At 58.3% G+C, this 14,016-nt stretch overlaps 1 protein-coding gene across 5 annotated transcripts in view; it reads left to right on the forward strand.

Moving 5' to 3' along the window:
* The window catches only part of LMO1 (LIM domain only 1), a 39,880-nt gene extending 29,858 nt beyond the window's left edge, over positions 1 to 10,022 (forward strand). For all 5 annotated transcript variants that reach the window (XM_051824551.3, XM_070064692.2, XM_008265685.5 and 2 more), the window contains 3 exons: positions 4,404 to 4,617; positions 8,212 to 8,337; positions 9,692 to 10,022. In XM_051824551.3, the coding sequence (XP_051680511.1) occupies positions 4,404 to 4,617; positions 8,212 to 8,337; positions 9,692 to 9,797 (446 nt within the window). In that variant the 3' untranslated portion in view covers positions 9,798 to 10,022. The remainder of the gene's footprint in view (positions 1 to 4,403; positions 4,618 to 8,211; positions 8,338 to 9,691) is intronic.
* Positions 10,023 to 14,016: the final 3,994 nt, after the last annotated feature.

Consider the following 14,016-nt stretch of genomic DNA (forward strand, 5'->3'; position numbering starts at 1 on the left):
CATACTAACATAGGATAATTGAAATAATACACTGTAATCAGATGATGTGAATGTGGTCTGTCTCAAGAATCAATACACATGTTGATATTTTTGGGCCGGGGTTGACCTTGGATAATGGAAACTGTGGAGAGCGGAGCCTTGGGTAAGGGAGGGCCAGTGCGGACTAAACTTGGATGCACAGCACAGGGTTTTGCCATAAAAGACGTTCCTGAGGAATTGGTGAAATCTGAATGATTTCCTGGTTTGATCATTGACCTGTTATCATGTATGAATGTCCTGGCTCTTAGTAAGGTATTTACGCACTGCAGTATTTTGGAGTATGGAGGTGTCATGTCCAAAACAAACCCTCAAATGATTCAGGAAAATAAATTGCAGGTACCTAGGTGGGTAGGTATTTAGATGGGTAGGCAAGTAGCGAGGGAACAAGTGGAGGTGGAAAGAAGTAGGAAGGAGAGGAAAAGGCAGATTTGGTAGAAGGCTCATATTTGGGGAATCCAGTGAAGGGTACATACTTCTCTGAGAGCTTGGAATTGTGTTAAGATAAAAATGTGTGTGTTTGGGAGACCAGGAGGAAGCACCTGTCTCAACGTGCAGCACGCTGGCCATAGTAGCCATTTGGGGGGTGAACCAACGGAAAAGGAAGACCTTTCTCTCTCTCTCTCTCTCCCCCTGTCTAACTCTGTCTAAAAAAAAAGTGTGTGTGTGAGTGTGTTTAAGATTTGTTTATTTATTTGGATGGCAGAGTTACAGAGCAAGAGAAAGAGAAAGTAAGATCTTCCATTGCCTGGGTCACTCCTCAGATGGCTGCAATGGCCAGACCTGGGTCAAGCTGAAGTCAGGAGCCAGGAGCTTCGTCCACGTCTCCCACATGGTTGGCAGGGGCCCAAGCATTCCGACTATCCTCTGCTGCCTCCCCAGGTGCATTAGCAGGGAACTGGATCAGAAGTGGAGCAGCTGGGACTCAAATCAAACCGGTGCCTGTGTGGGATGCCAATATCCCAGGGGGCAGCTGGACCTGCTGAGCCACAACACCAGCCCCGGGAGGAAGTTAAGGAACAAACAAGCGCCAGGGCAGGGATGTCATCTTCGGGCCGCTGTTGCACAGGTGCAAGTCAGAAAGGTGAAAGGACCTGCTGCAGGCCCCCGGCTCCGCGGGGCAGCTCTCAGACTCCAGGCCAGGCTCACCGACTTCCAGGGCCATGCTCATAGCCTCAGCCCCACTGCTGACCCAGGCTGCGCAGGACACAGGCATTTCTTCCCAGAGTGGCAGCAGAGTGTGGGCCCTGGGACAGAAGTAAGCCTGCAGTGCCAAGGAGGACATGGTGACCTGGGAGAGGGGGCCTGGGGGGAGTCGCCAGTGCTGGCTGCAGTGGCCTCCAGCCGGGCAGCCACAGAGCTTGGCCGGGAGTGGCCTGGGGCTGGGTGGGGTAGATACTCATAGTGCTGCAGGCAGACTCAGGCCTTGGTGGGCCTGGGAGCCTTGCAGGCTTCCACGTGCTGGATCCGAGGCCAGCGTGGTTTCCGGGAGGGAAGCAGGCGTTGCCGAGGACTTGGGGCTGGCCTGGCAGACAGCTCTGGGGGTCAGTGTGAAGAGGAGGGCATGGCTCCCAGTTGGAGGCAACGTGTGAGAGGGGCCCGATGGCCTCTGGCGGCTCCTTCCCGTCACCTGCCACTCACCGGGGCTGCCCAGCTTGTCCTTAGATGAAAGAACTGAGGCCAAGTGTCTGGCCGCCGCTGGCGGATGAGTCAGACAGGGCTTCTCTCTGCGGCCTGGCTGCCTCCTTCCCAGACAGCTGCCGCTGCCCTGAGCAGGGAAAGGTAAGGCTTGAGGCTTGACCTCTCACCACTCAAATGCGGCCCCCACAGCCCCGGAGATTTGGGGTGCCCCACGACCTGAGGGAGTGAACTGGCTTGCTTTGCTGGGCCCAGTGCGTGCATCTGAGCATGTGGCCAGGCGTTTGTGTAGGCACAGCCATCAGGCCTTGTAAAATATCAGTGTTTTCATGGGTGAGTGGTAATTACCGGGTAATGCTTTAAAACCTTTCCTGAAGGAGCGCAAAGCTGTTTTTTTCTAAAGTCAGGAGTACATTAAAAGGATTACCATGTAGATTTGATTTTTAGATAACACTAAAATGGATCCCAAATGGACTTGGGCAAAGGGATGCTATCTCCTTAATGGAAAGTGCACGGCCCCAGGCTGGGCTCCCAGAGCCAGGCAGGGGTGGAGGTGGGAGGGAGGTGTCTGCAGGGGGCAGGCTGGGGGCTGGCTGGGGGCTGGGGAGGTGGGACGGCAGTGAAGCCCAGAGCCTCTGGGGCGTCTCCCTCTGTTTGGGGAGCAGCCCTTCCTCTTCCCAGGGGTGTTAACAGCTGCCAGGCACAGCCCAGGGAAGCGAGCTATGGTGCCCACGAAGGAAGGAGGGCTGACTCCCTCTTCCCGTGCGGTGCAGCCCCCAGGACTCTTCCACCTTCCAGAGAGAAACAAGGGGCTCTTTCCTCTCCTCAGTGTGCAGATAAGGGGCCTGGGGCCCAGAGAGACCAGGAGATCTGCTCTGGAGCCCTGCACACAGTCCCAGCTGCTTGCCCCGCCAGGCTCTGGGGCAGGCTTCTCCCAGGACTTCTGCCTCCCTGGCAGAGAAAGCACCAGGGCCCCCAGATATGCTGGGGCTTCCCGGCCTTGCTGGCCCTGGCGTTGTGTGCCTCGGTGGACGTGGGACGTTTGGCAGCATGTCTAGTTGAGTGCCTTGGAGGAGGGGTGCCCTGCCTTACAGAGTTCCCCGGGCACAGGTTGGGGGACCAGGGCAGCGGGTGGCTCTGCTCCTCACAGCTTCCATGGGGTCCTCCAGGTCTCAGCTCCCTCTGGGGAGGGGATGCTGGCCGTCCTAGGATCCACAGCCCTGCAGGCTCTGTAGCCAGGCAAAGATAAGAGTCCCACCCTTGGAGCCCCCAGGCCTCCCCCGAAACCCTCCCCTGTTTTCCTACTCCTTGTTTCTCCCTGTGGGCCAGGCCTTGGAGGGAGCCTCACAGGCCTCAGCTCTCAGGGGCGCCCGCTCCCCAGCTGGCCTCCAAGGGCTCGTGGAGAGCTCAGGGACCCAGCTGAGCCAGAGGGGACACTGGCAGGCCTGGGGACAGGGTCATCCGCAGCCCATTGTCCTCTCCGACCAGTTAACCTGAGCTGCATTCAGGAAATTAGGCAGCAACTTCCCAGCTAACAGCTGGCCCAGCAGGGGCTGGAGAGGGAGAAAGGAGAGTCCGCTGGCCCCTGCCACTGCTGCCTGCGTGACGTGGCAGCCTCCCCGGTGCCCCCAGCTCTCCCACTGCGCCTGGCCTCCACGAGGAGTCTTGGGAGGCATCTGGACTGAGAAACAAGCCCAGGACATGGGAAAGAAGAGCCCGGGTCAACTCCCGCTACCCCCCTCACTGGCCAGGCCTTAGTTTCTCCATCTGCAGAACGGGGGCATTTGACTAGAAGAACCTCAGAGCCCTCTGCACCTAACCTCCGTGGATTCTGAGCCTGAGGCCGCTTGGCAGCCTCCTCCCCAAGCCTAAGGAAGGACCGCAGCCAAAGAGAGGGCAAAGGAAGGGAAGTGGCCCAGCAGCTGGCGCTGGGAATGGGAGGGCCCCCAGGCATGGGGACTGAACTGCAGCCCTGGAGAGGGAGGGCTTCACTGGAGAGGATGAGGCCAGGTCAAGGGACCTGCTGGAAAGCCTGGAAGTGGAAGGGGTGGGCTCTAGTCGACCCTTCCATGCAGCTGCGCTATACCCAGAGTGGGGATCCACCCCGAATCTCCCCCGTCCCCTACTGTGCTCAGGGAGTCTTCTGGTAGGACAAGCAAGGAGCCAGAGGCTCGGAACCTGCATTCCCTCAAGCCAGGCAGGTACCAGTTGGACTCCACCTGAAGCACTGCCAGGGGGAACCTCAAATAGTCCCGGTCCAGCTGCCTCCCCACAGGCGCCAGGAGCTCCACACCACCTGCTCCCTCCTGGGAGGGTCCCAGGAGCATCTCGGGTTCTTCAGGATTGGGCCAAGAGGCTGGGGCCAGACAAGACGTCAAATGCACGGGCAGTGTGGAGGAAGGCTTGAGTTGGCCAGAAGCCCTGGGGGTCCCGGGGGGCGCCTGTGCGTTCTGAGAGTCCGTTCTTTATTCTTTGCCGAGGGGCCCACAGGATGGTGGCTGTGTGTGGAAGGGGGATGAGCTGCACAGCGGGCAGTGACTGGGACGGGGTGAGGGGTGGGGGGAACAGGTCAGCAAAGCCAGGCCTGGAGCAGAATAGCCTCCAGGAGTACCACACAGCCCGGGGAGCAGGCTGCGCTGTGTGGGCTCCTGGGAACCAGACACCTGGTGGAAGTCTCTGTTCCCGGAGGGCTGTGCCCCGCGTCCATCTGTCTGTCTGTCCACCCACAGGCGTGCCGATGCTCTCCGTCCAGCCCAAAGGGAAGCAGAAGGGCTGCGCAGGCTGTCACCGCAAGATCAAGGACCGCTACCTGCTGAAGGCGCTGGACAAGTACTGGCACGAAGACTGCCTCAAGTGCGCCTGCTGCGACTGCCGCCTGGGCGAGGTGGGCTCCACCCTCTACACCAAGGCCAACCTCATCCTGTGCCGCCGCGACTACCTGAGGTGGGCCCTCGCGCCCCGCGCCCCAGCCAGGCCCCCACGTCTGCTTCCCCAAGCCCAGGGCAGGCAGGGCCTGAACTCCCTGTACTCGGCCCAGAACAGGTGCAAGGCAAGCTCAGTGACGGCTACGTACCTGAGCTAAGCTTTCCAAGGGCCCCAACCTGGCTCCAGCCTTGCCAGGTGCTGCTTTTTTTTATTTTTTTTTTTATTTTTAAGATTTATTTATTTATTTGAAAGAGTTACACAGAGGAGAGGAGAGGCAGAAAGAGAGAGAGAGAGAGAAAGAGAGAGAGAGAGGTCTTCCATCCACTGATTCACTCCCCAGTTGGCTGCAATGGCTGGAGCTGCACCAATCCGGAGCCAGGAGCTTCCTTCAGGTCTCCCATGTGGGTGCTGGGGCCCAAGGACTTGGATCATCTTCCACTGCTTTCCCAGGCCACAGCAGAGAGCCAGATCAGAAGTGGAGCAGCTGGGACTCAAACCGGCGCCCAGATGGGATGCTGGCACTGCAGGCGGCGGCTTTACCCGCTATGCCACAGCGCTGGCCCCACCAGTTGCTTCTAATTCACCTATTCTGGGGACCTGGGAGGGGCTTTAAGAGCAGGTGAGGGAGCTCCAACTCACCTGGGCCCCCCTCCTCCCTGATGGAACCTCTCTCAGTGCCACCCCCTCCCTTTTCAAGTGCTCTGTGGCATCTGGGATTCCATCTGCCTGGGGAGCCTGGCAGGTAGCCATGCTGGAGCAGGACCACTGACGTGGAGCTTAAAGGCCTAGTCTTGGACTGGCCCCGAGCCTGTGTCCCAGCCTCAGTTTCTCCTTTGTGAAGTGGTGAGAAGAGCCGTGGTTGCCTGCCTGCCTGCCTTGCATTCCTCAGAGCTCTGACTCACCCTCCCCCACACCCCAAATCTCATCCCCTGGGGCTGCCTCCCCCAATTAACCCTCCCCGAGGCCATTTATGACATCAGCAAGGCTGGAAGGAGGCCACAAAGCAGGGGCTTTGGCTGAGGCCCAGCACCTGCATTTGGCTCTGTGCAGGCTGCTGGCTGGCCGCCGGGCCTGGTGGGGAAGGATGGCCCAGCGCGTTAATTAACAGGTCGGGGCCAAGGCTGTGGGGCTGCCTCTGCTCAGGCCCGGGCCTGTCGGGGTGCGGAGTCACCAGCGGGGGCTCCCTGCTTCCCTGAAGGGCCTGAGATTGACCTGCTGCACCTGCTCTTCTCTGACTCTGGGCTTCTGCAGGCTTTTGAAAAAGAAGTGATGCACTGTGGCTCAGTGCTCCTGGCTAGGGCTGGAGAGGAGCTGAGGCCAGGAAGAGGGGTTCAGGAAAGATGCTTCTGGGGTTCACCCCTTGAGGGTCGCAAGGGGCCTCTAAGCCTAGAGGTTTGGGGCATCTCCTGGGGGCTGCGCCTACCAGCCTAGGAAAGTGGCAGACGTCTGCTGGGTCCACAGGGCTTGGAGAGGGAGGGCCCTGGTGCAGATGGCTTGGCAGGAGAGCCAGAGGGCCATGCCAGCTACCAGGGGCTCAAGGTATTTTCCGACACCACCCCCCGCCCCGGGCAGATGCGAGGGGTGACTTTTGGGGCCAGGGAAGCCAGGGGCTACTCAGCCCCAGAGAATGTCCTGCCCCCTTTGCAGCAACCACTCGTCAGGCGGGTGGCAGTGAAGGCGGCTGTTGGCGGCAGATGCTGTGGCCCAGCCTTTGTCTGCCTTTATCTGAGCCACCAGGCAGCTCAGGCTGATGAATAATGGAGCCAAGTTTGTCTGCAGGCGCCTGAGCTTGAGCTGGACAAATCGGGGATTAGAAGGGGGCCCCCAGCCTCCTCTCGGCCCCCTCGTCTCACTTGGGGCTTGCTTTGCTGGTGTGCAGAAAGGAAGCAATGAGAAACCTGGTTGGCACAGACCATTGGAGCATCCAGCCAAGCACTGGCCTGTGCGCAAAGGGCGTGAACCCCTGTCCCTCTATAGAGCTTTGCAGCCAGCAGCTCAGAGGGTGGGCGCCTGCCTCAAAATGAGGCATTTGTGCCAGGTGCCCGTGGAACTTCGTTGGGCGTCACTTCCATTTGAGAAGCATCGTCCAACAGGGTCAACTTGGCCAGTGCCCCCATCTTTCAGAAGGATAAACTGAGTCTTTGGAAAAGGAAAAATGGGCCTGGGCCAATGACAGTTGGTAGCAGGAAACGCGTTTAATAAAACACTAATTGTGAAGATAGGGAGGCGGCATCCCACAGTCTTTTTTTTTCTTTTTTTTTATTTATATTTATTTATTTATTTATTTTTGACAGGCAGAGTGGACAGTGAGAGAGAGAGACAGAGAGAAAGGTCTTCCTTTGCCGTTGGTTCACCCTCCAATGGCCGCCGCGGCCAGCGCGCTGCGGCGCGCGCTGATCCGATGGCAGGAGCCAGGAGCCAGGTGCTTTTCCTGGTCTCCCATGGGGTGCAGGGCCCAAGCACCTGGGCCATCCTCCACTGCACTCCCTGGCCACAGCAGAGAGCTGGCCTGGAAGAGGGGCAACCGGGACAGAATCCGGCGCCCCAACCAGGACTAGAACCCGGTGTGCCGGCGCCGCTAGGCGGAGGATTAGCCTAGTGAGCCGCGGCGCCGGCCCAGTCTTTTTTCTTAAAAGATTTATTTATTTATTTGAGAGATAGAGTTACAGACAGTGGGAGAGAGAGAGAGAAAGAGACAGACAGAAGTCTTCCATCCTTTGTTCACCCAAATGGCTTCAACAGCCAGAGCTGAGCTGATTTGGAGCCAGGAGCTTCTTCTGGGTCTCCCATGTGGGTGCAGGGGCCCAACGACTTGGGCCATCTTCTGCTGCTTTCCCAGGCCATGGCAGAGATCTGGATTGGAAGAGGAGCAGCCGGGACTCAAACCGGTGCCCATATGGGCCAGGTGCCCATGTGAGATGCCGGCACCGCAGGTGTAGGGTTAACCTATGGCGCCACAGCACCGGTTTTAAGAGCATCCAGTTTTAAGAGCACACTATGTGGAGCAAGTCTGTGCCTGCCCTTTGTTGTCTCTAGAGTGGGGAACAGTGACAGTAGCTCCCTAACAGGCTTGTCGTCAGGAGAAAATGAGTTCATCTTTGGGAAGCTCTGAGAGCAGGGCCTGCCCTGTCATAGACACCGCCTGGAAGCCTGCTGACTGGGTTGTGACTGAGGATTTGCACGGATCATGACAACCCAGTGAAGGGTGAGTCTTTCTGGCCTTGGCTTCATCGTTGAGGCAGACGAGGCTCAGAGAGACTGAGTGACTAGCCTAGGAACGCACAGCCTAGGATTGACAGACCACCCCTAAAATTCAGGCTTGAGTGTCTAGAGATCTTGCCCAGGGCCTCTACTCTTCTGGGGGCCCCGGATGCTTGAAGGACCCCAATGGGAGCCTGAGAGGGGCCCTTGGGATAGGCAGGGGCTGTCCACCCCTGACCCCTGGCACACCCTCCCGGGGGACTTGCTGGTTTCTCTGAAGCCTGATTGCATGGCAGAGTCTAGGTGCTGCCTCTGCGCTCTGATGCCCTTGCCCAGACCCACCTGCTAAGCCCACAACTCTGCCGCCCAGCCCCGCAGGCCACCGAGTCCTCTGTGCCCTTCCCTCGGCAGGCTCTTTGGCACCACAGGAAACTGTGCTGCTTGCAGCAAGCTGATCCCCGCCTTCGAGATGGTGATGCGGGCCCGAGACAACGTGTATCACCTCGACTGCTTCGCCTGCCAGCTCTGCAACCAGAGGTGAGTGCTGGCCGGTGGCAGACCTGGCACTTCGGACAGCAGCCTGAGGCATGCTGGGCCACGCCAGGAGCCCTGTGGAAGTGTGCTCGTGTGTCTGCGTGGCTGGATGCATGCATGTGCACGTGTGTTTTATGCATGCCTGGTCCCTTGTGGCCAAGTGTGCAGCAGATGTCTGTGTGAACATAATAGATGGGGGTATGCATGAGCTCACTGTGTGTGCATGGTGTGAGTGTGCGTGTTTGTGTGTTTTTAAATGTCCAGGTGCAAGTGGGGACATGTGTGTGATAGAATTAATATGCATATGTGTATATGTGTGCTTGTATTTCTGTGTCCACGAGAAGGCATTGTTTGTGCTGTGTATGCCTGCTGAGATAAGTACGTGTGCATGTGTGCTTTAAGTGCGCACCTGTAAGGGGTAACATGCCCTTGTGTCTCTGTGTCTTGGTGTGTACTGTGTACGTGGGCATGGACATGCATTCTAGTGAGAAGGGGTTCGCCGACTGGCAGGGGCAAGTGCCTTCAGGGAATGCCACTCACTCCTGACCCCATTCCTGTGGGTTTGGTTCCAGCCCAGCCCCTTTTGTGGTCTCCTGGGCCCTGTGCAGTGTCCCAGCCCTGTAGTAGTCCTCAGGGAGCTAACAAGCCAGGATGGGGAAGGAAGGAAGATCCTTACTCAGGAGTCCCCGGGTCAGGTAGGAACTCACGCAAGAGTTCACAGATTGGTGAGGTCCCCAGGGACGTGCAGCAAACGCTGCTCTGGCTGGGGACTCAGACCAGACCCACTGCTAGGAGGGCTTGGTGAAGTTACAGCACCACCTGGTGGTTGGACTGGGATCTGCTGAGTGGGCCGGTGACCCTGGTCTCTCACTAAAGGCCTCAGCCACGCTGGGGACATCCTCTGGAGGAAGGGCTGGGAGGCCCAGGCTGGGTAGGAGAGGCGACAGTGGGATGTCGGAGGGAACTACCGATTCTGTTGAGAGGAAGAAGGCATGCCAGGGAGGCTTCAGTGGGAAGGAAAAGTCGACCATCCTATCCTGTCCCTCCCTCCGTCTCTCCTCTCTCCACCTCCATCCACTTCTTTGTTTTCTTCCACCCTTTCCAGGACTAGTGTGAGTTATCCTTGTGCCTCCCTGCCGGCCCCCCACCCCCACCCCGAGACTGACAGCAGGAGGCCTGTCTGTCTGTCTGTCCCACTACCCCTGGCAGCAGGCCCCGGCTGAGCAACTGAGCAGGCTTGCTCTGGGCTGTCCCCTCTGGGAAGGTCAGGCACCAGACGCCCCAGCATGACTGTCTGCACCTGTGCCTCCTCCAGGGCCCCCTCCCATGGCCGCTGTCTCTCGCTTGGATTTTGCAGATTTTGCGTGGGAGACAAATTCTTCCTGAAGAACAACATGATCTTGTGTCAGATGGACTATGAGGAGGGACAGCTCAACGGCTCCTTCGAAGCCCAGGTTCAGTAACGCCCGGCGCCTGCCCGCCCACCCGCCTGGCCGGCCGGATTAAAACTCCTCCTGCCTCACCGGGAGCATGGCCCTTGCTCCCCCACCGCCGCCGCCCGTGTGTGACCCCTCCTGGGGCCAGGCTGGGCCTGTACAGTCTGTCTTCTGTATATAAATGGGAACATTTATTTTATGAGAAATGTAATGCGATTTTATTACTGGCGTGGATTAAACTTATGAATGGTTCCGGGGAGGTTACTGTGCATTGTTCACATGACTGATACAGCCCTGGGGCCCCCTCGCTCTGCCCCTCAGGGTAGGGCCTGGGGCCTGTATGGAGCTGGTGGGGGTGGGGGGGCCTCTAGCCCAGGCTCTTGTGTGCAGGCAAAGGCCCAGTGGATTTAGGGAAGATGCTGGAAGGAAAGGGACATCTCAGAGCCCCCAGCCCCAGACAGAGACAAGAACTGTGGTATCTGCCCCAACCCCTGGCAGAGCACACAACCTGGCCCTGAGCAGGTCCCCAAGAAGAGGGCCAAGATGAAGTCCTGTGTTCCATCCCCCACAGAGACCCGCATGTGACCTCCTCCATGGAAGGACCCGAAATCCCACGTCCTGAGCCCCCTGCCCTGGGAGCAGTGTCCCGAAGCCCCTTTCCCTCAGCTGGCAGATAGCATCTGTCGTCTCTGCCCAGCAGTGTGGGCTCACCCTGGGGCCCCGCTCTCTGCTTTTCTGAGTGGGTGACGATAACGCTGCTGCTCCTTGGCTCAGCCGTGCAGGCCAGAGACGCTCACTCCGGCCATCCGCACCCCGCGTCTGCTCTGTGGCTCAGCCCTGTGCTCGAGGCAGAGGTGGCCCAGGGCAAATCTGACACAGTCCCTACCCTTGAGGACTTCACTGTGGAGCTGGAAGGCAGCAGCCCGGAGGGAGAAAGCCAGGGAAGCAAACAAAGCACGAGGCAGTGACCGCAGGACGAGGTGGGGAGGCCTGGGGCAGGCCGGTTCCAGCCACTTGGGAGGGCTGCGGAGAGGCGGAGGCAGACAAGTCCACAGATGCATGTGCTGGCAGGCGGGCAGGTGGACACACAAGCGGACAGACGCCTAGGCAGAGGTGGGAGGCAGACAGGCAAGCCGGAAGACAGCCAAACGGAGGGCATTTCCCACCCACCTGGCTGAGCGAGGTTTCCCAAGGCAGCAGGGATGCAGCAAGAGCACCAACCCCCCTGGAGCTGAATGGGTCACACAACGAGGAAGGAGCTTTTCCTGGACCGTGGCAGAGCCCCAGCACCAGACCCTCCCCGGCCTTTAGGTCTAGGATGGCGGTGCCCAGCCCGCCCGAGGTCCCAGGCTCCTAACTTCAGAGTTTGCAGCAGACAAAGTTGTAACAAGTTAATTACATGGTTGTGGAGAGATAACCGAGCCACTCCAATGCAGTTTCTGGGCAATTAGAATTGTTTCCAACAGAGTTACCATATTGCAGCCATGAAATAACGTGTCATTTTGCAGTAATTATGTAATTAACTTGTCTCACCACTCTAGGTTGCACAACAATTAATTCACTCACAATGAGATAGAATCAGGCAGACAGGGTTTGAAAGCCCCCAAGAGTAGGGCCTGGCCTTCTAGGATGACCCAGCCCGAATCTGTCCACCTGAGCCCTCATCCAGGGGCTTCCCTAGCTCAACATGCCGTGGAACATACCGGGTGCAGCGTCAAGGACCCAGTTACTGCTGTCTGGCAATGCCTCCAGGAAATGGGGAAGATCGGATTCCCGGGGCTGTTAGGAGGCCCGGTCTACACTGTGAAGTGCTGTGCCACCGTTCCGGACACCGCGAGGTCCCGGTTAGGAGGTCCCTCACCACAAAAGTCCTGTATCAGTCCACAGAGAGCCTTGCCCATAGTAGGGCAGGGGGAAACAGGAAACCAATGTCTCATAGAAGGGCAACTCAGGCAAGGGGCCAGGATGGCTCTTGGGGCTGGCATTAGGCACCTGCTGACGATTTTGCAACCCCCAGGTATGACCCAAGGACAATACCACTCTTCTCCCCAGCTGCTGTGTAGGACAAACTTCAGTAAATTCAAGGCCTGAGTTGCCTTGGCCTGGTTCTTAGAGCTGCAATTTGTAGCCTGCAGATGACTGGGGGAGGACAGGAGAGCTGAGCGTGAGCCCTCACAGGCTGTAGTCACTCAAGCCTCACCTGGGGTGTACGGGTGGGGACACTGTAGCTGTGCACGGGTCCCCTTGTCCCCAACCAACCCACAGACCCCATCTGGCAGATCTCATCTCTACGTGGAGACAGTCACTCTTTCAGTGTTGTCAGAGACCATCCATGGCCAGAATGACTGTATCTGGTTCTGGGTGACCACCGGCACCACCCACCTGGGGGCACCAAGAACCCCTGTGGTGAGAAAGCCAGTGAGGGAACGGTGTCTGGGTCTTAATTGGTATTTAGCTGTTTCCTGTAAAATCAGAACTACCTGAAAATGAATGAACAAGATGAGCTGATTTGAAGTTGGACTGGTCCAGAAAAATACTTGGTCAAGCCTGGTTAATCCTGAGAAAATAATCAGATCACACACACACACACACACACACACACACACACGGCACTAAGAAACCTCAGGAGCACACCTGACCCCTGCACCTGGCCCCTGGGGGCAGACTTTCATGCTGCTTTATCCCAACAGGGGTAAGCAGCTCTTCCTGTCCCTGGGGGACAAGGTCAAGAGCTTTTCAGACTCTTGGTGCCATTTTCATCAGGGAGCAACAGCCTATCCTACCAGTGGTTCTGCCCCCCCGCTTAACAACATCTCAGCTCTTAGAACAATGTTGCACATCGAACTCCTTCCACCTTGCCTCCTCTGTTTCACCACCTCTATCCCCTTCCTGGAGTACAAGACAGCCCTTGATGAACTCCTTGTAGGCGTGACCCTCTTCCAGCAGGTTCAGGGACAGACCCAGGAAGGAGGAAGGCAGCTGCTGCTCAGAGCAACCAGAAGACAAAGCTGGACCATGCCTCGAGGGGCCAGGCCTGCAGGAGAGAACTCTGCAGCTCAGGGTCACAGCAATTAACTTTTAAAACCTAGTTCCAATGTGGGGGGTGGGGAGGTGGGGCAGAGTGTGGATGAAGGCAAACTTGCATGCAAATATACCAGACTCTCCCAAATGATTTTATTCTGGGGTTGCTAGGGTCCCCTAAAGCACCAGGCTCTCCTTCCCCACAGACCACAGGCAGCAAACCACACAAGGCTTCTGGTGGTGTTGTCTGGATGCAGATTCTCTGAGCACATGTCCTCTGCGCCCAGAACAAACAGCTGGATCACTATATGGTCCCATGGGGCTTTGCAGCATCTATGGCCTTTGCAAGGGGAAGTCTGGGCTCCTCAGAGCCCAAGGAGCCCTTTGGCTGCCTGCAGCACCCTGGTAGCGGTCTACACTCGCTGGATCCCCACAGCAAGGGGATGGAAAGAGGAACAGAGGGCGAGAAGAGGGGGGATGTGGTGGTGGTGGGAGATGGAGAAAGAAAGAGATTGGAAGAGACGAGTGGTGGGTAGTGGGCAGCAGGCAGAGAGAGGGAGACAAGACTGGGAAGCGAGAGGCTAGGAAGGCGTCTAGGAGCCGGAGTGGTGCTGGTGCTGGCGGCCAAGGTGGAAGAGGGCAGCGTGGCACAGTGCGCAGTGCAGGTACAGGCACCAGATGAGATGGCCTCCATGGCAGAGCCTGGGGCAGGGCACTCTGCGCGCATCTACAGAAGGGCGATTTCCTCTCTTGAAAGGCAAAGGGTGGCAGTCCCTCCGCCTATGCACGTTGAGTCACTGCGCACAGCGCTCTCTGCTGCGGTCGGTGCCTAACGCGCACCACACCTGCAGCTGCCTCGAGCCCTGGCTCACCGCAGCAGCGCCCGCCTCCCCAGCCACGCGGCTCCTGGGCCAGGCGTGCTCCCGGAAGAGGAGCTGAGCACCTTGGCCCCTCGGCACCGTGGCCCGTGGGGCACATCCAGGCCCCACGCGCGTGCGCGCAGGGGGCTTTCTAAGAAGCCTCTCCCCACTCTGCAGATTGAACAGGACCCTGCAGCATCTGCACTCACAGGGCCAAGCGCAGGGGCTGTGAGGGTGGAGACTTGAACCTGTTACCACGGCTGGGAGGCGGGCCTGGAGGGCGTCCTGAGGTCACGGGGCGTGCCCTCGGAGGGCGTTCTCGCGAGAGGGCGGGTTATAAAAGCCTAAGCAGAGCCAGCCTCTCT

Source organism: Oryctolagus cuniculus, chromosome 1 (assembly GCF_051225735.1).
Source record: "Oryctolagus cuniculus isolate XC-2025 breed Fujian yellow rabbit chromosome 1, ASM5122573v1, whole genome shotgun sequence".
NCBI lineage: Eukaryota > Metazoa > Chordata > Mammalia > Lagomorpha > Leporidae > Oryctolagus > Oryctolagus cuniculus.